Source organism: Chanos chanos, chromosome 15 (assembly GCF_902362185.1).
Source record: "Chanos chanos chromosome 15, fChaCha1.1, whole genome shotgun sequence".
NCBI classification, from domain to species: Eukaryota; Metazoa; Chordata; class Actinopteri; order Gonorynchiformes; family Chanidae; genus Chanos; species Chanos chanos.
Genome location: NC_044509.1, coordinates 12,803,923 through 12,828,794, shown reverse-complemented (window position 1 = coordinate 12,828,794; position 24,872 = coordinate 12,803,923). Strand labels below are relative to the sequence as shown.

The window sequence follows — 24,872 nt, the reverse complement described above, 5'->3', positions numbered from 1 at the left end:
AGTTTTCTTTTTTTCCACACTTCTCTCCAGGTCCTAGACAGCCATTGTATTGGTTACTGTATGAAAACATGAAGACAAAGCACTGTCAAAACAGTAAAGCCAAAACACTGATTAACTGCAGATGTCAAACTGACCTAGTACATGCTCTCCTAATCTAGAGCAAGCATTTATTTCGTTACGAAAGAATGCTCCCAACTTTCTTCTGTGCCACAAGTTTTCTGGGAAAATACAATCCCCTCGCACCGCAGGTTGAACATGTTTCCCAGAACATGTCAATCAGACGTAGAAGGTGGGTCCAGCCAGTCAGAGCTGTCTGCAGCAGATGAGGAGGAAATCTTTGCTAATAACTTTGGTATGCCACAGTCGGTAATTGGTAGGAATATATCCACATCCACACTCACTCCATATGGAGCACGCATGGAGTACAGTACAATGTTTTTTCCCCACCCATTGATACTCAGAACTGCAGAGACTAAGGAATGTAGATGTTTTTCGAGGGGGTAAAAAAAACAAACAAAAAAAAATAGGAGACCAAGTGATCAAAATTCCCATTTGGACCTCAGTAACAGAAAGCTGCCTGTGATTAGTTCTAATTTTACAGATACAATAATCTGTCATCATAGAACTTCATGAAGGACATTAGTATAAACCACTGCTGCCACCTTGTGGTATTTTCTGGAGACTTTACATCCCGTTGAGTTACCGTAAATTCTCAAATAAAAACCAGGTCTCAAATAATGGCCGAATTTCAGATTATAGTTGAGGGGCCTTAGGGAGCTGCCTGTTTGTGCAAATAAAGGCTGATTCCAAATACAGGCCAGGCAAAAAAAAACAAAAAAAACCCATAAACTACAAAAAGGCTCAGGTGGTAAATTCATATTTCCACAGCATTATTTACATCAGTATAACAACATGCAGTAATTATGCTCACCACTCTGTTGCTATTATTTCACTATTTAAAAGGAATACCATACCCATAGTGTTCTAACTCACATGGATTGTGGTCGCTGTAGGACTAATCATAAATAACGGCCTGTCTCTGATAATAGCCTGTCTCAAATAAAGGCTTGTTTCTATCTTCAGTTGAGGTCAAACAAGGCCCCGGCCACTATTTGAGAATTTACGGTACGCTAAACGTACCTTTCTGCAGCAAGGATGTCTATATCATTACTTTTTATATCTCATATTATAAAACAGAGTATTATTGCATAACTGCTCAATTTGTATTTCACAGCATAATAATAAAGTACAAAAACAAACCAACAACAACAAAATGCACACATTTTGAATGATGATACTTTTTTTTTAATTTCAAAGTAGACCAAAACAATATACATAATGACCATTATTCATAGAGAATGGATGTAAAGCTGTTCATACTGCAGAAAACTTAGGTACTTTATTCACGGTATGGTACAGGCCCATATACACGCATGTTAGTCACGCTACGTTGCCAAAGAGACCAAAATGCACTATGGCACTGGACTCCTTAAAACCAAACCTAACTTCACAGTCTGACATTTTTCCTTTTTTTTCCCCCATTTGTGTGTTTCTGATACAAAATTCTCGTAGGCATTCAGTTATTTTAAGATAATTACAATAAGATTCTGTTAATTTGTTATACTGGGGAGTTCTGTATCGAAGTACCACACGGAACAAGGCCAAAGCGGTCTGCAGGTCACTCATGACATTTGCCAAAGACTGTGTTGAAAAAAAAAAAAAAAACCCAGATCTATTCACCACAGTGAATGGTCATCGCAATGGCCACAAACTCTTAGAAGCCTGACTTTCTCTACTGACTCTTGGGGAGAGCAAAAAGACTGTTTACAATGCAAAGGAATACGGCACCTTCCATCGATGACACCTTCTGTCAGCGCCGTTCGCTGGCAGCAGGAAGCCTGTATTGTGAAGAGAAACTCCTATGCTACTAGTGGGTGTAGAACTACATCTGTCTGCCCTCAAAGGATTCTATATATCTAACTAGTTTGCAAATTATGCTAATAAATTCTCTCATTCTAGCCACACGAATTTTACAAAAGCCATTAAAATATGAGAGGAATCTTTTTGTTTTGTTTGTCTCTTTTTTCTTTTCTTTCCTTTTTTTTTTTTTTTTTTTTTTTTTTTTTTTTTTTAAGAGGAGACAAAGGACTTTATGTGGACCCAGTTAGACGGAACTTCAATCCTACAACTAGAAAGAGTTCCTTAAGAAGAAAACATTTAATTTCTGTTAAATTGCATCTAGAACCTCAAAACTATATTTAAAATTAAAAACAAAACAAAACAAGTAGAGGTATCGTGGCATGGAAAAATATGAGGGCCTTTCCTCACAACAGAAAACTCAGTTGTGTTTCCTGACGTAACTTCAACACTAACTTAAGATTTGGCTCATATAGTAAGGCACACTCATTTCCCTTTCTTAACTGGCTTCTGGCCTTCCACAATACCATGGTCTTTGTATTCTGGAGGAAAAAAAAAAAGTACGCGATCATATTAAAAGGCATTTGTTTTAATAAATTCAGGTCCAGAGTAGATTGCACCGCCATCGTGTGGAAGACCAGTAGTGAAAGAGAGTATGTGAAAACAATAATGAAAGTAGCAAATCACGGTGATGAATAAGTTAATATGGTTTATTTAGGTTTCTTTTTTTTTTTTTTTTTTTAATGACTAATCAAAATGTAATTTAGTTATATTGTATCTGCAATATCTCTCTGACATAACTAATATCCCCGTTATTATCCCCTTAAACACACAACCCTTAAACTCCCCCCAGCGTAGCTTGGCTCATAGATTCATACTGGCATACTGTCATGGTTACTGTCCTCGTTTGGATGGAGGCACCAGGTGTTCAGGCAGCTCTGCAGGGAGCTCATGACCTTCCAGTTTCACCTTGATCAGGTGATTGGCAAGGGCAAACTCCTCGTCATCCAGGAAGCCATCCTTATCCACGTCCGCCAGCTTCCAGATCTTTCCGAGTACTGTGTTGGGTAGCTTGGACTTGACCATCTCCTTCTTGGCCATAGCGCCGGACACTTTACCGTTGACGGGGGACAAGGTGTAGAAGATCTCGTCGTAGGTGGGTTTGTCCCTGGCCACGACCCACTCCAGCTCATCAATACCCTCCCCGGCGCCTTCGCCGTAGCCGTGACCGAAAGGCCCGTTCATGGTGCCCTCGAAGGCGCCACCCTGGACGGACTGGCTGGGCATGGCCGCCTCCTCCTGCCGCACGAGAGTCATGAGCTTGGCAATGTCATTGGCCAGCATGTCCTCCACAGCCTCCATCAACTTTGGCTTCATCGACTGGAACTTGCTGAAGTCCTGGCCGGCTAAGATTTCCTATAAGCGAGGAAAAACAACCGGGAGAGGACCCCCCCCCCCCCCCCCCAAAAAAAAGGAAAGAAAAGAGGTCAGAGGAAGAGAACAGGAAAGAGAATTGAGAATGTGATGAAATTAAAATGACAGTCCAACATGATTCTCATCTGCAGAATAACAAACGTTTTTCCATTTCAAGAGATTCCAATCACAGTTTAAGGGTAAAATTAATGAGTTCCAGTTTTTTAAAAATGAAGTTCTGCTATTGGTTTTTATACATTTAAAGAGAAATAAAGTGGTGAAGATGGAAACTACAGGGTTGCAGAGGTTCAGAGGTGGGTTCATTAATTTGTCCAAATGACGTCATTATAATTCCTGTTTTGAAAGGTACCAGCACTGGATTCTCTCGCAGAAAGGAAGCATTTGACTGACTAAGCAATTACAGCAGAAAACAACTGTTTGAAATCTTGTGGACTAACACACTAGACTAAACCCTTAAAAAAATCTATGCAGTGTTTTAGCTCTTTGCCTGTGAATAATAACCAGAGGCTGTTGAAATGATTAAAATCATTAAAATAACATTAGCATCTACATAAAAAACATTTGGGTGTGTGTAATCATTCTGTGTGAAAAGTATTCAGCTCACGCTTTTTCAGGTACCTGCATTTTGGCGAGTTTGGGGAAGTCTCCTGGGGAGATCTGATGTTCCTTTTCAATCTTGGCATAGATCTCTCCCAGGTTAGCAATCAGCTCCTTCTTTTTGTTCTCCTTACCAAACATGTTAGGCATCTCTTTCTTCAAGGCACTGATAATGTAAGCATGGACCTAATGAGGAAAAGACAAACAATTGAAATCCTATTAGATGCTCCAGTTGTGAATAAACTGTTATCTGTAATGAATTATTACCATGGCACTCCAAGGGCTGGTTACCCAAACATGTCCTTTAAGGCAAGTCTTGAACTATACTGCACTTACAGGGGAGACTCTACTTGCAGGATTCAGTTTAGACCAGGACTAGCCTTAATCCGTGACTCAGACACTCACTCACTCACTCATTATCTAAGCCGCTTATCCTGATTAGGGTCGCGGGGTGACTCAGACACAAGCCCCCAAAACTCTTGATGCTAACCTTGGCCAGACGGGCACGTTTGATGAGGTCGTTCAGCTTGCGCAGGGCGGCATTCCGAGGAAGCCCCTGAATGTCACGGAACAGGTCCTGCTCCTCCGCTTCAAACAGCTTTCGGTTGTCCGGAACCAGCAGAGGCTGGGCCCAGAAGGAGCCGATGTAAACTCGGATCACCTCGGGGGTGTTGACGATTTTACCGAGCGACCACATGAGGGCGCCGTACACCCTCATCAGCTGCTGGGTGCCGATTTGGTCAGCTTTGTTGAGCACCACGCGCATCTTGTCCTCATGGTTCTTCAGGGCACGGATCACCTCGGAGAACTCGTCGGATATGTCGAGCTTGTGGGCATCGAAGAGCAGAATGATCCGGTCCACGCGTTCGGCAAACCACTCTAACACAGCGGCAAAGTCGTAACCTGGGGAGGATGAGAAAGGTGACACACAGGTGAATTTGATTGATGTTGGATACTGTCTCTTTCCTCAGAACACTTAAAGTTCAACAGCATTCAACAATGACATATTAGAGCACCGAGTGCTGGTTTCATGCGTTGACACCACACTGACCTATACGTATGTATACCTGAGCTGTCTTCCTCCCTAGCGAAGCGGACGTCTGGTTTCTCACATGTCTAAATGAACGGCCACCACTGCCCATCCTGGCCGGGATCAGAGCACTTTCAAGTCACGCAGTGTTACAGACACAAACAGGCTTATGTCCACAAACAGGTAAGGGTTCCACAATGTATATGGCTAAACGCGTTTTCCTGTTTGAGGAAACCCTTGACTAAATAAAACCTTCACCCCCATTTCTCTCTCTCTCTCAGCGGGGACACTGACGTTAAGACTGTAAGGGTGAGATGTTGCCCTGTCTGGGGGGGAGGCGGGGGACTTTGACAGGGCTAGCCATGCTTCTCTGCAGACCTGACAGATTCTTCCCAGAATGACAAACAGGAAACAGTTCCTGGAACGTAAATTGTGGAGCGGAGACACTGCTCTTACAAACAGACCCCTTTCCTCCACTCAGCCTTGGCTGTCTTCTTATAGCACAAAGAAGTGACTGAAAGCAATGCTGCCACGTCACTATCATGTTCATGTAACAGCGCTGGAGCCTTCTACTAGTGCAGCTGCAGTCAAATTACCCTATGATATGTAGCAGCAACATTGCTTTTGTTTTGTTTTGGTTTGTTTTTGTTTTGTTGTTTTTTTTTAAATAATCTTGCTTTTGCGATCATTACTAGACTCATTTAAATCTCTCTCGAAAAAGCTACCTAAAAAAAAAAAAAACACGCCCATGTAAGGACTTCCTTCAGATATGGTCTGAACAGTTCTGTCACACAACTGTACATTGTTACGCTTCACTTTAGTCACACTAGTTACTACTACGTTATGTAAAACGATAACCGCCATAAACGATTCGGCATAGGGTCAGAGCACAGATATCTGTACTGCACAGGTAACAGTTGATAAAAAGAAGAAGAAAAAAAAAAAAACATATTTCAGAATTTCACACATACTTGAGGAAGCATGCATATCCTGCTAGATCTGCAGGGAACGAGTATTTTAGTTTAGACTTGAAAAAAAAAAAAGTCAGTAGTGAGGAACAGTGTGGCAGTGTCTCGGCAGTGCACAGGAAAATCTCTGTCTATTCTTTCACGGGTTCTGTCAACGTCAGCAGGATGTGTGATCGGGGGAGACATCCATGTGGGCGTGACCACACAAAGTCCACAAACCTCCTGTATCTGTTATCTCTTTAAATGAGGAACAAGACAATAGTGGCTTGAGGATATCGCATCAGCGGAGAGATCAGAAATAAAGCAAGGCCATATGTCGTCCTGACAATCCTCGTATTAAAAAAAAAAAAAAAAAAAAAGCAACAGTTTGTGCCAAGAAAAAAAACAGTTATTCTAACTCTCATGAAGGATTTACGATCTCTCTAACAGAATAATAATAAAAAGTGAAGGAAAATAACACGATAAAATGTTTCTGGCATTCTTCTCTTTGTGGGAGCCTTGTGGGAGCCTTCTTCAACTGATCCCAGTCTCTGAAAGATAATGTTGTTGGAGGTGAACCAAAAGCAGACCCAGATAAGCTGAACTCAGACAGGCTGTAGAGACAAGGTTTGGATGCTGTGCATTGGTGCTCCCCCCCCCACCCCCCCTAAATAACATGACATTACATCCCCTTTCTGCTTTTGTTCCTTCCGTCAACTGTTTTTGAAAAGGAAACATCCATGTGAGCATGTTCATGTTTAAGTGCTCGTATGTGCATGTCCACACATCACGTAACCGCCGGTTCTTCTTTTTAGAGCAGAAGCAAGCGAGAGAAAAAGTTAACATTTGGAAAATTTTGCAACCCTTAGTATTTCTACACCTCAAAAGAAGACAGAAAAATGAGAGAGGGAAAGGGAAAAAAAAAAAAACAGAGGGAGAGAAACAGGGGAAGAAGCATGTGATAAATGCAAAATATTGTGACAGTGTGTTGTTCCACACATGGAAGGAATCCATCTGAATGTGAGAAGAAAAAAAAAAACCCCCAAAAAACCTGTCCCCGAGGAGGAGACATGCACTTCTGAGGACATCTGAATCACATCCTCAGCTTAACTCCACTCAGGGGTAAAATGACACCCCGGCCATGGCTTGGCACGGAAATAGACGCGGCCAGCTGTCCGCCAGTCGCCTGGATTTGTATGCACTGTACATACAAGCTCGACTGGGAACGGCTCACGGTTTACTACAAACACAATACTGCGACCCTACCCCTCCTTCTGCTGTCACTCAAGTCTGTCTCTTGGTCAACCGGAAAACTAAGGACGGTGAAAGAATATCCAAGGCAAGAGAGAGAGAGAGAGGGACGGCTGATGCTGTGAGGAATCTTCACCTCTCCGTCTTCAGCGGCTAACCTCAGTCTCCAGACCAGACACTCCTGTGTGTAATCTCACTGCCCTGAAGATAACAGTGGAGTAAGATGGAGTTGAAACAATGAAAATTGCATCTTATCCCTGCATAAATGTCCCAATAGGCTGTTATGAGGAAATTCTTAACCTTAGCACATTTTTTTTTGTTTTGTTTTGGTTTGTTTTTTAACGTTGTGATACTTACACATAAATAATGTGAACCGGTTTGCATATGGTCTGTATTTTGACAATAACAAACCATATGACCACAAAATAATTGCCCCTCATGATTGTCCGAGTAACAACAAATAGACATGATGAAATTGTCTGTATTCCTCGCCGTTTGTTATACTTCAGATGCTATGACATGTAAACTATGCAGTTCTTGAGTAAGTATTTTATTGCAAACACTTGACAGATGTTTTGAGAGATTTTTTTGTTTTTCTGGGGTTTTTTTTTTTTTTTCAGTTCAGCTGTGGCTTATTTCTCATCGCTAAAAGACACACAGGCCGGCTCTTGTGGACAGCAGTGTTATTGTTAAACTATCCATATCTTCTTAGTCATAGACCTCTGTTCCTCTTCCAAAGTGATCGTGTAACCTCACAGCGGTTCTCAGCAGTTTTCTCCTTCCTCAAGGACTGGCTGACGATGCAGGTAGCATACGAACGGTGCCAGGCACTTTCCACAACTTAACGATTCACTCGATGCTGCTGCTTCAAGGGATATTCTGTAACTCTGAGATATTTCTGTGCTCTTCCCTACGCATCTCTGGCTTTACCGTCGCATGAGTCATCACGGCTCAATCTTTCTTTGACCTCTCGCTGCAAACACAACCACTTTGCACACGTGTATTTAAACCGACGTAGGTAGAACTGCTGGACATGAGAGTCGACATGGGAAAAGCGAGGGGACCCATACGCTATTTTGCCATGATCTGACATTTAAAACGTAACACAGCCGTTCTGGCAAATTGAACGTGCGTGAATGAATAGGCAGGTTTAATGAGAAAAATAACCTTTAAAAATAAAAACCAAATGCGTACAATGGCCTGCTGGTGTACGTGGAGGAGAGACGGGTCAGATATTAGGGTTTTCCTACAGGTAATGGTTCTTTTCCAGTATGATTGTGTGACATGCTACGTCTCTGCGCTCTTGGAAAACCCAGAGAGGAAGAGCACGTGAATACATTCAGGAAAACAGCAATTTCCCAGCACAATAGCGTACTTATTGAACAGGATTACATCATTTTATTTGCCATTGTCAATATCACATAATGGAACACTTTAGAAGTCTTTGTAATGAAAAGTCAGCTCAAAGGTAACGTACTTGCTTATTTGAGTACGCACACGTTTGTCCCAAAAGACGAGACTTGCTGCTTTCGGTAAGAATCACTATGAATCAATAGGGACAAGAGCTTACAAGCTGTGTGCTTTCACTCTTATGTTGGAAAAAAGAAAATAGAAAAAAAAAAAAAAGACAAGACTTAGATGTCTCAGGATAGCTCGACTTGACTTGCCAAGCGTTATCTCAAAATCAAGAGTGCCCAGGTGAAACCAGACACTTCTCAAGCCTGCCCAAGTAATTCAGGTATGCAGTGTACACTATAAACAATGGAAGGGACTGTAACTGAACTCTCTGCCACAAGGACAACTTTCTCAACCTTGTCAGAACAGATTAAGTTAACTGACATATTCTACTGGGCATTAAAGTTATAGCATTTCTTTAAAATGACCAGATTAAAAATAAAAATGTTAGCTGGTGAGCCAAAAACAATTTTCAGCAGAAATACAAAACTTGTGGCCTGTGTTAAGACATGCTGAAGACTTCTCGGCAGGCATTACTGTATGTACTCTTTTTTTTTTTTTTTTAAATCTTTTTCCATATACACTAGCACTACACACTGTCATGATTAACAGAATGTAAGGGCATTCTGAGGTTAGGGAAGTGGATGGATGTGAAGTCAGCAGACATCAGCAAATTATTAACTCCCCTCACAAGGTCCACAGCTCTTCCAAGGAAAACTGACAAACGGTTTTTCTTCCTATAAAGCACAGATCAAACTGTTGATAGGTATTACAACTAACCTTTCTATGCTGGTGGCATATAGAGCTTCATTAATCCTAAAAGTCCATGTAAAAGCAAATTTCAGTGCAGATACAAAGCACTAAGACTTGACTTTTCCTAAAGCCTCAATCAGTGTTGGAGTAGAGCAGTAACGCAATCTGGGCACCACATGAGATCAGACAGAGAAATGGGTTGGGTAGAAAAGGAGTAAGAAAGAGAGAGACTGCCAGATTGCAAGAGAGAAAGAGAGAAAGAGAGAGAGAGAGAGAGAGAGAGAGAGAAAGAAAGAAAGAAAGAAAGAAAGAAAGAAAGAAAGAAAGAAAGACAGCACAAAGAAGGAAAGGAAGAACGAAAGAAACAATGAAGGACAATTTTTAAAAGTAAGAAAAAAGTAAGAAAAGGAGAAAAAAAAGAATCAGGACACATGTCTCCACATACAGGAACAATAGGACAGTCAGAGCCATGACCCCACATTAACCCTAAAGTGGACTTTCCTGTGGGTACGTTTGCCAAAAGTGTGTGTGTGTGTGTGTGCAATGTACATGTTAAGATCAAAGACAAAGGAACCTACTTAATATTTTCCATCCTTACTGATTATTATATCAGGGCCTTCCCCTGCTTTGCCTTACTGACATTCAGCAATTTTAGTCTGACCAAAACAGGAACACAAAGAAAAATCGTTTTATTCAAACCTAAATGAAAACTGTACGCTAAATCAATTTAAAACGTACTCAGCATCTGGGTATACCCTAATAAGCGAACAGTTGAATAAAAACAAGCAACATCCCATTTTAGCTGAATTATTTCTGTGGTTACTCAACCACAGGTTAAAATAGAACTTTCAATATTCAACAAAATGAACTGAAAATAACTCTTCACCCTGTTCCCTAATGAATGAAACCTGCCTGACGTTGCCATAGAACATCTATGATACTAATATTTATGCAGTGCTTGAACAAATCCCGGCCTTTGGTATGGAAACTCAATTAGTCTTGTGTGTATACGGCATAGCTGAACACAGGGAGAGTGTGAGATACTATCGCTCACTGCCCTAGCAGCGTTGCTAATCCAAATGCAATGGCAGAGAGGACCTCTGGAGCACATTCTTTGTTTTCTATTAACCAAGGCACTCCCTTCCCCTCTCTGTAACACACACTCACAGACCTGACTTTTATGAGCTTTTCCGAATCACGACCCTTTTTTTTTTTTTTTTTTTCAAATTAGAACCTTGCAGGATAAAAAGTTTTCCTTTGGAATCTATGAGGCATTCTCACCGGCTCTGTCCGCCTCCACTTTCGGCATTTCGTTCTAACTTATGAATCAATGAACAGTGGAGAGTGACCTTGAAGAGTGACCTAGCTCCACAATTTTACACTGTCTTGGTAGCCACGCCCGTAACTGCGACCTCCCGCCAATCAGCTTTTACTATCTTTATGATTTTTCGACCTGACAGAGAGAAGAGAAAGGCAAAAGGGCACTAGAGAGTCACACTGGTGTCACAGAACTCGGGGCCACGCCCCCTTTCTCTGACACACTGCTTCAGTCTTTATGGAGCTTTAGGCTTCAGAGGTCAGAGTCTACACAGAACAAAACCATGAACTAACTTTTATCATTTGATCCAATGAGTCATTTATTACAAAGGAAATTATGGGGTGATCTGAGAAGCAGCTAATGAGGTTTCTAGTATGTAATCCAATAAAAAAAAAAAAAGCAAAAAACAACTCTATTCTACAAAAGCTTGCAGAGACAGGGTGGAGTCAGTCAGACAAAACAACTTCAGTTTGCCTTGGCAACAGAGTGTGGCATCTGTTAGAGGGACGTGACAACATCCTTTCATGAGAAATGTGGTGTTTTTGTTGATTAAAAAAGGGCTTTTTCAGGCACCTCTCCAAAATATTCCACTGACGTTCATTTGGGTTGAGATCTGGCCGCTGAGATGGCCATGGTACATATCATTTTTATATTCACCAAACCATTATCTGACGCTTGTGCCCTGTGGATGGTGGCAATGTCGTCTTGAAAGAGACCAATTGTTTGGGGACAGAAACGCTTAACAACAGAATAGGATAAAGACGGTAAGCACCCATAACGGTTTATTTTGCCCTGTGAGGTTTAAAGTGGACGCAAACGACGCCAGGAAAATGCATCACACTCCATAACAGAGTCGCTAGATCCCATCACCAGGAAAAACAAGCACCCAGGCTCATGGATTTCTTCTGGCATAGACCACATATGCCCTTGTCTGTTTGGATAATGAATGATTCATCATTTATCTTTTCCATTATTCAGCATTTTAACTATTTTCTGTGAGACACTCTCATACAGGTAGTTGAGGCATGATAAGGGATTTTACACACTTAAGTCAACCGTAAAGCCATTCCATGTGCAGTATGTTCTCAAGGGACTGTTCTTCATGAAGCTGCCTGCTCATACCCTACACTGATATTTACTGTTCAGTGTTTAAAAACTGCTCAAGTGTTTTTGCACCTCAAAACCAATATATGGACATGACAACCTGTGCTTGTGAGTACGACTGACCCAAGCTGCTGATATCTTTTCCTCAGACTTCCATGCCAACGTGAAACCGGCCAGCGCTCCTCTACAAACATCCGCAAGCAATGAACAACACCAATCAGCCTTTGTTCAAATTCAGAGAAATCTCTCTGCCTCTCTCTCTGGATCCATAACCCCAAGCATGATTGGATGTTGATTGCTTAATTAACTCCAGAACCACGCCCATCTGGAAGCACGTGCGTGTAGCATACTTTGCGTCCCCTGTTTACTCGAGCGTTGCCTGTATTTTGGCAGTTACCTGTACATTCAGAAACTTCAAACTGACAGTTCCTGTCACTGTCCCTACACCCCCAACACCCCCACCCAACACCCCCCTCTCCTTTTTTCGCTCACTCTCTCATGCTCTCTCTATGCCCCACCCTTCCTGTGGAGCAAAAAAAATGTCTGTTTCCTGGCCCAAGATGGCCTCGTTCTTTGTTTGACTATTTATCTCTTGGTGCCACTCACACCCTGGTATCCCCATGTTACTGCAGTCGGAGGGATAAGACAAACAGGGAGAAAAGATCTGTCATGCACACACGATTGAAAAAGGCAGGAAAGACGCTCTGCATGACATGGGCTCTCCCCCCAAAACACAGCTCTCTTATAATCCTCTTCACAAACACGGTTTGTGCACACAAATGTAACCCTCTGACCCACGGCTCAAGGCATACATATGCACAGAGTTAAACCTCCTTTTCCGCAGATCTCACAAACACACACATGCATGCACGCACGCCTGCGCACGCACGCACGCACACACACACACACACGCACACACACACACACACACACACAGAGAGAGAGGAATTCAGTACATAAAGCAGAGAGTAAGTTGTTATGGACTATTATAAACAGGACAGCTAAAAATACATCCCTTGTTAGTCTGTGGTTATGCAGCCAATTCAATTATCTTCCACTGCTTGTCCGGGGGTGTGTCAGCTGCTCTGTGTGTCTGCGCTCACATGTGTTCAAATGTGAGACATGAATCTGCTGACGTTTCTGTATGAAAAATGTCCAAAAAAAAACGGGCATAAGTAAAGGACTAACCTCTGCTAATCCTCTGTTTCTCTCCTGACAGGATTCCAGGGGTGTCAATGATGCTGATGCTGTCCAGTACTGGGTTGGGCATCTGAGCACACACAAACCTGGGCAAAGACAAAACACAACTTGATCACACTGAACATCGAATACTAAAGTTTCTCTAACCCTACGTTCACACTGGGAGCGGTGAGAACTTCAAAATTCGCTCTGGTTGCCCTAAACGTGAAGGTGAGAAACTGACCGATGAAGGAGAGAAATGAACAATTACATGTAACTGTCATAGCTTATTCCCATAAAGTCACCGTATGAAGCTGACTTCAACCTTATTTTGACGCCGCCAAAGACACACCGCCAACGGATTGCGCCGCTGCTCGCCGCCGAGAGATGCCGAGAGATGCCGGCTCGCGCGGAAAACAAACGACTGTCGGTCGCTTTGACGCTCTCCGCTCTCCCAGCGTGAACGTAGGGTCATGATTTAACTGATCAAATATCTCCTCAAAAGCCAACTACAATAACTCCAGCATGTCTTAAGGGACATCCCCAGGGAAAGCTCCATGTGAACAGTTCAGCACCTCCAAAATAGAAACGCTGGTATTTGTCGGTCTCTAGCAACAGTAACGTGCAACATTGCACGTAATGTTTGAGTCTTACAATACAATGTAAGCAACACTGCCAATGGAAACTTGAAAATATTTGCAACTTCCAGACATGTGTTTATCACATTTTGCTTTACTGCATTTTATTTAGATTATTTGGTTTAAGAAGAGACCTTGGAAACCTATTCCAAGCTGAACATTCCACGAGAACATTCCAATAAACATTCTGTGAAGAGTCAGGCTTTTTCTTAAGGAGAAAAGATTAGAATTATTTCTACTGGACAATCTGTGCTTTTGACAGCATGTTTGTTGAAGATATCCAAGAAACCTAGAAATCCTGCCAAAAAACACCTCCAATATATCATCCTTGTGCATTTACAAAGCGGGAATTCTTTCCAATTGCGTCTCACTCATTCCCACTCCAGGAATTTCCTGCTTTCTGGCAAAATCTTATCACTGAATATTTTACCTCATCTTTTCCATGATCCAATGCTCATTGTTTATCAGAGCCTGCATAACATTCATAGAACCTCATTTCTCCAACATGCCTACAGGTTGTAGTCATACAAACCAAATACTTTCCGTCAACTTCCACCTCTGCCCTCTCCTCATCTTCTCCTTCCTCCCTTACTCCATTCTGTCTTTCCATCCACTTTGTCTGTCAACGCCCCCGAGCCAGATCTATTTCTCCGTCAGCTAGCCACTGCCCTCTTCTCCTCCTTTGGTTTTTCCACATTTCCCATCTTCACACATTCCTCTAGTTATTTTTTTTTTCCCCGTTTCTAGCTCACATAAGCTTCACGTCAGTCCTGCCAGTGTGTTAGAATACATTTCTAAACACAGAGATAGCTCCAGGAGGCACAGGATTACAGCAACCCATCCCCGCCTGACTAACACAGCCCGGGGGAACATTGGGCAAGGACAGTGGGCCACGTGGTGGGGTGAGTGAACACATGAAAGGGGGGGGGGGGTAAGGATGACTGGGTTGTTAAACTGTATGAGAGAGAGGTGAGGGTAAAGCATTGTTCACAGAGGACAGACTCAAGGTCAAACAATATCCTAGAGGAATTCCTCAGTCACCTTAAGGTCACCTTTTCATAACCTTTTCCCCAAGGTTTCTGATTTTAAAAATGCACTGAGATGCATTCTGTTTTACTGGACAAGCATTCCTACGCAAGCAGATTTTAAGCCAAAAAAACCCCAAAACAAAACAAAAAATAAAAAAACACTGTTTCATGAATAAAGGGCAGGAGAAATGTCAGAGACCTTTATAAGACATACAAACTGAGGACACTCCAGTGTGTGGCTGTGCAGAAACTGCTGAGTCAGCGCCCCAGTGAGACTCTGCACTGACAGGGGAGGAGGAGGGGCCTTAAACTGATTCAGTATATCTTATTCCATCCTCACCACTTCCCAGAACAGCACAGAATAAGAGAACAGCAAAAACAACTGCCTACATAACAGATGAATGAATGAATGAATGAATGAATGAATGAATGAATGAATGAATGAATGAATGAAATAATGCAACTGTTCCTCAAAAGGTATAAGCCTTACGGTTACCGCTGGTTCTGTGGTAACCAGAAAAGGCTTTTTTTTGTTGTTTTTGTTGTTGTACAACTGCCTTGATCCTGACAGGATTTCTCTTGTAATGTAGTATCCAGAGAGATGGGGTTTCTCAGAAATGCTAGTCTAGGCTTGTGGGATTTTTAGAAGAATCTAAGGATGATATGCACCAGCTCCCTCTCAACCAAGCATCATCACCAGCATAGGAAAGGAGAAATAATCTGTGACCTGGGGCAATTTAATATCATGCTAGACTGAGGGCAATGAGGAGTCTCTCACCTTACATATGGGCACAGCAAACTATCAGTGACATGTGATGGAGAGATAGCAACACAGTGAAAATATAAGATCCAATCATATGTACAGAAATCAAATGTGTTTTCATTTATTTGGACATACAGTCTCTCATTTTTCCACCAAAAAAAACCACGAGCAAACCTGTACATAGCACCATGCCACAGGTCTTCAGTATCAGACTCATCATTCATCCTCTAAAATGAGCCCCACACTTGTCATGTGACACTCTGAAGGCCTCTTTCCCATGTACCTGTTAAAGAGCCAACTAACACAGTGGCTACAAAGGTGCTAAAATTTCAGTGTCAGCTAAGGTCATACTCACAAGCTTATGAACACCAGTTTATGAACCTACATACACTCATATGTCTATGAATGAGGTTAATACCTTTCCTGACAGCAGAGATGGCAAAAGTAAGAGTAGAAGTACTTTTGCTAAAAAATATATATATTACTCTGAGTTAAAATATCCCTCCTGAAAAATACTTAAGAGTGAAATAGTCACTCACTTACACTTTACAAAAATGGTTGTCAGTATAACAGTTTTACTTTTTTTTTAACAAGAGTACTTCTACTTTCACTTTTGCCATCTCTGACAGTTAAGATCCCAAAACATGTCAACAACAAACAAACAAACAAAAAGAGGGTAAATATATTCCTCTTTTAGGTCGGTTTTTAAAATCAGCACTTTTGGTCAATATGTTACTGATAGAATCAGAACAGGAGTCAGGGATTTGTCCTTTAAAAGACCTTTTTCAAATATCTGGAGTCAGGAATCTGTCCTCTAAAAGACCTTTTACAGATATCTGGAGTCTGCCCTTCAGTGTGGCAAATTCAGAGGGAGGTTCACTTAAGTTCTGAGGAAGATTTAAATGAAACTGAACAAAATACAAATAAACAAAATAGCTCTGGACAGATGTGACAGACACTGATTGCTCTTTAACAACCCAATTTAAAAAGTCGTATTAGCATTAAATCAAGTGCTGCATTTACTTTGAGAATTTCTCTTTGATAAGTTTCCATCGATGAATGGGTCTTTAAGAGCGAGGTCAGTTAATGATTGAATCAGCCATTCCAGTGCCCCACCTATTCCACCACAGGATAACACGGCAGGCCGTTACGCTTCATGCTACTCCATATCTGGTGCTGAATTTTCTTTTTAAATTAAAGCTTCGACTAACTGAGCCAACCTACTGACTGTTTCATATCAAGCAGGGGTTTTAAGCCAAGCACTTATAAATCAAAATCATACACATTCTTTTTTTTTCCTTTCAACACACGTGATACAACTAGTCACCCCTCATCAAGCCCTTAGGATATCCATGTCCGCTGATGATAGTAAAAGATACGTGGAAAGGACAAGCCTGATTTTTTTTTCACGGACAATGAGTGTTGTGTAAAGTATCAATGACGACATAAAATATTTCTGACAAATATATTTGCCGACAGATGTTAAATTGGGAATGTACATTCCAAACGGTGCCTCCTGTCCAGACTCCAGCTGTCTGCAATGAGTGGTCTAATTCTTGGTGTATCCATGGCCCTCAACCCCACCCCTTTAAAGGCATGAAAGCAAGTAGAGCATCACTGGATATTAAAAGTCTACAAAGACTGTATTTGACTCTTGAAAGTTAAACGGTCAGTAACGAGGAATATATCGATCCCTTTTTTACGTTTCCCGACAATGCAGAAAACTGTACTGTGACATTCTTCAACTACACACAGACTAGCCAAAACTGTCACATTTGCCATATAACGAATACGCTATGCAAAAGAAGTTCAATTGTTATGGAGCTAATACCAGAGAGTTTTACCTGTTCAGGAAGGCGTTGCCAAAGGCATTGAGTTTTCGGAAGGGCTTCTTTGGGTCAACTACCAGAGCGTTGCCTGGAATCAGTCCCTCTTGATCGCCATGCATTACCGCTATGAATGAGTCGGTGGTCGGTTCGGGGCCTATGCGCATGCCGGGGAAATCCTGCTCCATCAAATGCCGAATGAAGGTAGTTTTTCCTGTTGAATACTGCCCAACCAGTAGTACCATGGGCTTGTTATCGAAATCTGCGTCTTCCAAAGCCGGTGAATGAAAATCGTGGAAGCGATAGGCATCTTCCAACGGGAATAATTTGGTTTTGTAAAGTCGCCTCAGTCCGTCCGACACAGTCTGAAACAATTCGGGATCTTTTTTCTTCCCGTCCTTGTTTGCCCAGCTAAACATGTTACTGACGTTAAAATACACTTATCTTAATTCAAGAAAAATAAGAAGTCGCTGGTTATATAAAGCAGACGTTTGTGCTTGTCTATGCAAGCCCCCAAACAGAGTTCCAAAGAGTCCCGTTATTTTAGCTGGTTAGCCCACTAGCTTTGTCCCGAAGAGTGTAACGTAACGCCGCTGACTGGTTGCCCAATTGTAAACTAAAATTGCCTGCGTGGAGAGTTGTTCTTCAACTTATTTCAATTAAACGTTACACTTTAAACGTAAGTTAATTATTTTATGATCCTTTCATACACCTAAATACAATACAAACTATTTTTCCGCTAAAATATAACTTACTGCAGACTTTCCCCTGTCAGATGAACTTCGCGCGAGCAGCCTAGATCTTAGCCCCTCGCTCTCAGTCAGAGAGTAAGTCCGACAGCTCCCAACAAATTTTTAATGCATTCCATGCAACTCGGACATGCAATTTCAAAATAAAAGTCTCCGCCCACGACGTAGCCAATTTCTCTGAGTTGCTGTGGTGACACGTACCCTGCGTAAATAAAGATATTTTGTAGTTTGTGGGAAATCATGTGATTTCTTAAAAACAAAATGTTAAGAGTTTTGTGCGGTTTAGTCACGTCACCACTAAATCATTAATTATAATTTGCTCACGATGAGGGACTGAGGATGTTTGCAAAAAATATGCAGAAGACACGTGATTATTTTGCATATGGTTTACAGTAAGTTACAGGCTGTATTTACCATTGAATCATCAAAATCTCTCTTTGGAAATCCCTTCATATTCAGCACAACAAGTACCATGAAGATAATGCCAGTATTTGGTGATGCCATCTGATAATGCCAATGTGGCAATATTCTGTGATCTATTTTGTGAGGTGTTCATATATGTTTTATTTAAAGGGAGAGCTATATTGCTTAAAAATAGTACAAAGCTGTTGGTTTTGGATACAAATATTAAATGTCCAATATATGATGCACACTCTGGAACACACAAACACTCTCTCTCTCTCTCTCTCTCTCTCTCTCTCTCTCTCTCTCTCTCTCTCTCTCTCTCTCTCTCTCTCTCTCTCTCTCTCTCTCTCTCTCTCTCTCTCTCTCTCTCTCACGCGCATACACACACCTAACAACTATATTAAATGTAATGAAATTCTGAGTATACCATGCACTGTTAAGTGGGAGTATGTGACAGTATAGTATATGTTGGGAATGTCAAGAGCCAACAATGATGAACACTGTCTTCATTGTGTGTAACAAACAGCTTTTTACTGGTGACGAAGGACACCAGTGATTTCGTTAATGAATCAAGCAAAAGTGAAAATGAAAGGACAGGGAAAGTGTGGAACATTGGGAAGTTCCCTGTGAGTCTATTCTCCTGTAAGGTGAGGGGAGGGGGAGGTTTGATTGGAGAGATTCAGATCGGTGACAAAGGGAGGTGTAGGTTTTTTCCATGTTACTTATATACATTACCTCACAGAGCTACTTTGTCGTCATTGTGTACCCCCCCCATGTGGTGGAGTGTGGCAATCGCTCTTATCTTTTGCTCTACTTCTGCTTGTAACATTGAAACAACTGCAAGTAATCAAAATCAAATGTTATATTTATTTATTTTTCTGACAGTTGCATCCAAAGAGATCTACAGGGGCTTTTTTATGGGGTTTTTTTTTTTTTTTTTTTTGGCTGTCTGAAAAAAATGTCAGAATGTCAGAAGTCACACATTCCCTGGGGGGAACCTAAAAGCCCTGCTTTAAGACATGTCAGCAGAGTGAATTCACATTCAAGAACAGAGTTTACGTGCCCCTAGTGACTTTGCTGTTTAAACTGATGTTTTAAAGCCGCAGATATAAGTACTATGTGAAATTCTAGGGGGAAATCCAAGAACTCTTTGCCGAAAGAGAAAAGGAGGGGACACACTGAGTGAGTCATATTAAAACACCGAAAACAGATATCACATGTTTTTTCAGGTGAGGTTTTATTTACAGAGAAAAAGAAATTGTAAACATCACACTCTTTCGTCATCTGTACTTGAAGTTGTACCTTCGTATATTGACACAGTCAAATTTTTTTTTTGTTTTTGTTTTTTTTTACATCAAAAACATTTTTCTTTCAAACATTATTGCATTGGTATGTAGTTCATTCAGATTTGTAACACGAACCGTATTTTCCTTTCCAAATCTGTGTGTGTTTAGTAGGGCAAACAAGGCAGTGGCCTACAGAACTGACAGGCAGTCAAATTCCAAACACTGGCTGTCAATTCATAGGTCATAACCCTATGGCCCATTTGCATAGTTACTGTGTGTATGTGTGTGTGTATGAAAACACAGACTTTCCAGAAGATTTTGAGATATATAACACGTTTCAAATGAGGCAAATCGTATTTAATTATAGATACAATCTATCTTCTGCTTGGACATGTGTCATTGTGATATGGGACAAGGTGGAATTCAAGATTTATGACACCTGCAGTATGAAGACTAGGCAATGGGTGACTCTCTGCTGGTAACAGCAGCTCCACTGGAACACTGACACCTTCCACATGGAGTTGCTGTTACAACCAGCAAGCACCAAGTTTGTTCACTGGAAGAGGTAGAATGCCAGAACTTGTTTTTAGAGGAGACAAGATCACACAAAAATTTCAACACATGACAACCTTGGTATACAAAATCTGTTAAACACAGATAAAAAAAATGTTTCAGTGCATACTTACCAGGTTATCACAGCATTCTTCTCTTTCTGTCTCTGTGTGTGTGTGTTTTTTTTTGTTTTTGTTTTTTTTAAGGGTTAGAGTATGATCATTTCTTGGGCTGCCTAAAACAAACCAAAAAAAAAAAAAAAAAAATTAAGGTTAAATCAGGACTTGGACTTAGTAACAGTCATGAAGTACACGTGAGCAGACCACTGATAGTACATGACTTTAACCCTTTATTTTCCCTTCCCATTTTTATGACGGGCCATAGATGGCATCATCCACCAATAGAATGGCCGAAGTGCTAGGACTAGCCTTGATAACGCTGTTTTATGGTGGCTGTCAGCACAAGGGTGCAACACACAATATGGACGTGTACATGTTGAGTAAAATAGGTGTGTCAGTCGCTACTCAACCCCCTCTTTCCTTCATCTTACATTTGGGCGCTATCACTTCCTCCTTGCTAATGTATAATTTTCAATCCTTTCCAATGTGCCCTATCTCAATCTCTCTCTTTCATGTTTTTCTGCTTTTATATCGTTTAGACTTTGACATGCTGTAAACCTCTGTTCTTTGCTATCTTTGGAAAAACAAAACAATAAAGTAATTAAAAGAGGTGACGCATTAGCCTTTGCCTCCCTTTGTTACTGGAACTGTAATCGTAATATTAATGATCATTAACACCTTTTTTTTTCATTCTTTTTCATTTTCGTGTTAAAAAGGTCCTATTTTCAGCTGAGGTTTGAAAATAGCAAAATAGCAACTGGTCAAAGTACATATGATTTTTTTTTTTTTTGGTCACCAAAAAACTATCCAGTTCTTTATATCACATTATAGACATACAATTACCTCTCAGCCTCATGTTTGGACAAGGCTTACACAGTTAAACCCACAAAAAAAAAAACCTTTGACTGGTTTGTATGTAGTTAGCCAATTAAACACTCCAGTTTATTTGAATTCAAACAATGATGACCTACTTGTTATGTTCAGCTGTTCAAAAATGGTTTAGAATTTTTTGTTGTTGTTGTTGTTAAATACCTATACTTTGAAAAACCTGGACTCACACACAGTCATGTATTTTTCTAATATTTGTTTGCTGATTGTTACAACATCAGCTATAACTTTCTCTCTCTCTCTCTCTCTCTCTCTCTCTCTCTCTCTCTCTCTCTCTCTCTCCCCTTTTTGATCTAGTAAACTCACTGACCACTAATAACACTAAAATGATCTGGTTATTGTTTTACTGTTCTTTGGCCTTTAAAATGTGCATATGGATTTTGCCTGTAATCCTCTTATAATGCATTGAAGCACCTTGATTTGGTCAGACAATGCATTTGTAGGCCTGTGGCCATGACTGTGTATCTCTATGAATTGCACTCACAAAGTGAGTGGCTGACACAAAAGCACACAAAGTGTATACATGTAAGTCAACATGAAGCTGGTTTTGTACCTGCTCTCATCTAATCTACTCTTAATATATATTTCTATATATATTTATATATATATAATCTTCAGTACTTGTTACAAAGCGCAGACCAGCACCCAGACATATACCACACCTTCACTCATACGAAGTGCCATACTCACCTCCGCTGGTGTTCCCTCATGGAGTCTTGGGTTTGGCAAGTGGTAGCAGTTTTCAGAGGGAACAAGTTAACAGAGTGAGAGAGAAAGAGAAGAAGAAAATGTACAAGAAAAATCACATATAACAAAGAATGAAGAGGATTTCAACAAGAGTCAGAGAGGGACAGGGTGCGTCTCTCAGCAATGCAGTGTCAGAGTCAGAGAGGCCAGTTTAAGAGGGATCGGTAGTTGAAGGCAAGTTAATTATTATACTTCCTGTCAATATTTAACAGATCCGATGCCCTGCCCCTCAACCTAACATCCTGGACTCCATTGACTGCTACACGAAACCAAAGATATTTCAAGCCATTGCTGTCGCTGTATTACATTATATTCTATTACATCTCATGTTCTGTTACATTACAGGACATAAATGAATCATAGATAGACTCTGGGATTAGAAGACTGAATAATCTTGAATAAAATGTGAGTTGATGCATGTCATTTTTTTTTTTTTTTTAATTTGGCTGAATAATGACTTTTGGGCCACTTGCGTCTTTGGTACATGTGCAAATGTGCAAATTGAGTTTCCCAGCAGTCTGCTGTCATTTGCATCAGTGATGTTTTTCAACACTAAATCCTTTGAATCCAGATTTGCTGGCACACTGGCACATTAGTCAGCCAAAATGTCATGGATAAGAGATATGGTCCATGGCATAAGCAATAGATGCCTTCAGCATTGAAAGCAATTCGATTTATTTGCCCCAAATATAAAATAGATTGCAGATCACAATAAGGTACAAAGTATCATTTCTGATTCTGTTGAAATACAGCCAATCAAATACACCCAATCATAAAGTGTGATAAGAACTCAGCTTACACTTAAATCATGTCATGTCCTTGAACTCCATGCATGAGACACAGTATTGTGATAGATTAAGATTGTCAGCCCAGTGCAGTTTTTCATAAAGCACATGCAGTGAAATTCATCAAAATCTCTGCTTGAAAAGCAGCTGGTTACTCTATTGGAACTGGTTTATAAACAACAACACTGGAGGGAGCTATTGCATAGCTTAAAATGATTGTTGTTCGCTGGTGTGAGTTTAGAAGTTTGATGCATGTAGTTGCAAAGAGCACTCCTTTAGAACTAGTCTTATGAAAAGAAAGCATACAACTCCTACCCTTCTCTGTCTACTGAAGCATGCACACAATACTATTAGCACAACACCAGCCGCGCACACATACGCATACACACACACACACACACACACGCTATCAGCTACTACTCTCAATTACAGGAATAAGCAAAGATGAGAATACACATAGGCAAAGTACATGATCTGGAAGAAAATGAGACTCTGGACTCTACACACTGAGTGAAGAAGAGAAAAAGAGTTTATAATAGTATAATAAAAATGCCTTTTGAAGAGGAGGTTAATTATTGTCATAAGAGGGTTAAAGGGTACAGTGTTGTGATCTGTTCTGAGAAATTAAAAGTCAAGTGAGCAGAATGTGAGGATAACATTAATGATTTTTTTGTTATACTTTTTAAAAGAAATGAAAAGTTGTAATGCTAGACTGTGATGACTGGATTGAAGAGTTAACACGATAGGCTTTCTTTAAGGTTTCAGTTTCGTTAGGGTTCTGGATCATGCCAAAAATAACTGCTGTGGTTAGATAAAGAATGACAAAAATGCTCATGGAGTTGAACTCGACAGGTGGATTATTATGGTTTATGTTCAGATGTATTTTGCGTGAGTTAAAGTAGCTAGTGAAAAAATAAAAATAAAAAAAGTCAACCTAGCAAGAAGGTAATTCATCTCTAAAATTAAAACTGTCATGTACTGCATATCATTTAAATGCTTTTCACAACTGGTAGTCAACGGTCTTTATCGTTAAATTACTAACTTCCACCTTCTGAGGTCTCCGGGTTCGGAGCAGACAAGGGGACTTTTTTTTCTGCCCTTTGCCCCTTCACGTTTTACCTTTTCATTTACCTTTGGGGCAGGCCCATCCATCAATACTCTGGTCTAAGCCACATTTTAACCAGTACATTCTGTAACACCTTCAAAAAATATTGCAAAATGTATTCGAGTACCTTCAACCACAGAATCACAGCTAACGATATTTCTTTACTTCTGTTTTGTAATGTTGAGATGTGTGAATGCGGCGGAGCAAAATGAAAAAAAAAACCAAAATTACACGAGCTGCAAAGACATTACTTTGTGTTCAATAAATTCTGAAATGAGCCGAGCTTGTAATATGTCTTTTCCACTTGGGTTTAAAGGACAAGCGGAACACATAAAGAATAGAGAATATGCTGTGAATTCCAATTACGAGGCCTCTCTGTTCTCTGTTACAGTGAGGAAAAGCCTGTGCTTCAATCAGAGACTTGTTATCTTATCAGATGAGGGGGAGGGAGGGAAAGGTGTATGCTGGTGTGCGAAGTCTAATCGTTAAGAGTGAAACTATGTGCGCACACATAAATACACACACACACACACACAGTCATACCGCATACCACTTATCATGCAATAAAATACTGTTGTGGATACCTTTAGTGTAAAATAATATCAGATTTATTTTCATGACACATTTCACAATAAAACCGTGCAGAGGTCCATATAAACATTATTATGTATTTACAGAATGACTCATACGAGGACTTGCTCTACGAAACAAAGTGTAGGAGCTCTATCGCTTTTACAGAACACGGTCGAGACAAGTAAAGCTTCTGAACTGAGCAGAACACGACTTGTGCACTGCATCATTATAGTTTTGTCATATCCATCAGTAGGGGGACATTTTTTATATTGTAATTTGTTATTGTATTAAGCCATACTGGATGCTCAAAACTATTCCTCACTTCTACAATCACGTTATCCCCACTGCATTAACTTAAATAACAGTATGAGGAAACCACACCGGGGTATTTGTTTTTTAGAGTGGCATTAAGTGGAACCTTTT

The 24,872-nt window shown here is 40.6% G+C and overlaps 1 protein-coding gene across 1 annotated transcript; it reads right to left on the bottom strand.

The window, feature by feature from the left end:
* Window positions 1-2,154: 2,154 nt before the first annotated feature.
* On the bottom strand, window positions 2,155-18,040 carry ehd1b (EH-domain containing 1b). Its single transcript, XM_030792868.1, has 5 exons — window positions 17,259-18,040; window positions 12,995-13,092; window positions 4,439-4,851; window positions 3,970-4,134; window positions 2,155-3,333 (listed from the first exon to the last, which is right to left on the bottom strand). Exons 1-5 carry the CDS (start codon window positions 17,657-17,659, stop codon window positions 2,812-2,814), a joined length of 1,599 nt encoding a protein of 532 aa, XP_030648728.1. The 5' UTR covers window positions 17,660-18,040; the 3' UTR covers window positions 2,155-2,811.
* Between the last annotated feature and the right edge of the window lie 6,832 nt (window positions 18,041-24,872).

Bases quoted from the DNA above. Each gene is read 5' to 3' on its own strand.
- ehd1b (XM_030792868.1), bottom strand. From the start codon at position 17,659: ATGTTTAGCTGGGCAAACAAGGACGGGAAGAAAAAAGATCCCGAATTG. The intron at 4,852-12,994 runs GTTAGTCCTTTA...CATCCTCCCCAG, and splicing joins GAAACAGAGGATTAGCAGAG to GTTACGACTTTGCCGCTGTG. The intron at 4,135-4,438 runs GTTAGCATCAAG...TTTCCTCATTAG, and splicing joins AACGTGCCCGTCTGGCCAAG to GTCCATGCTTACATTATCAG.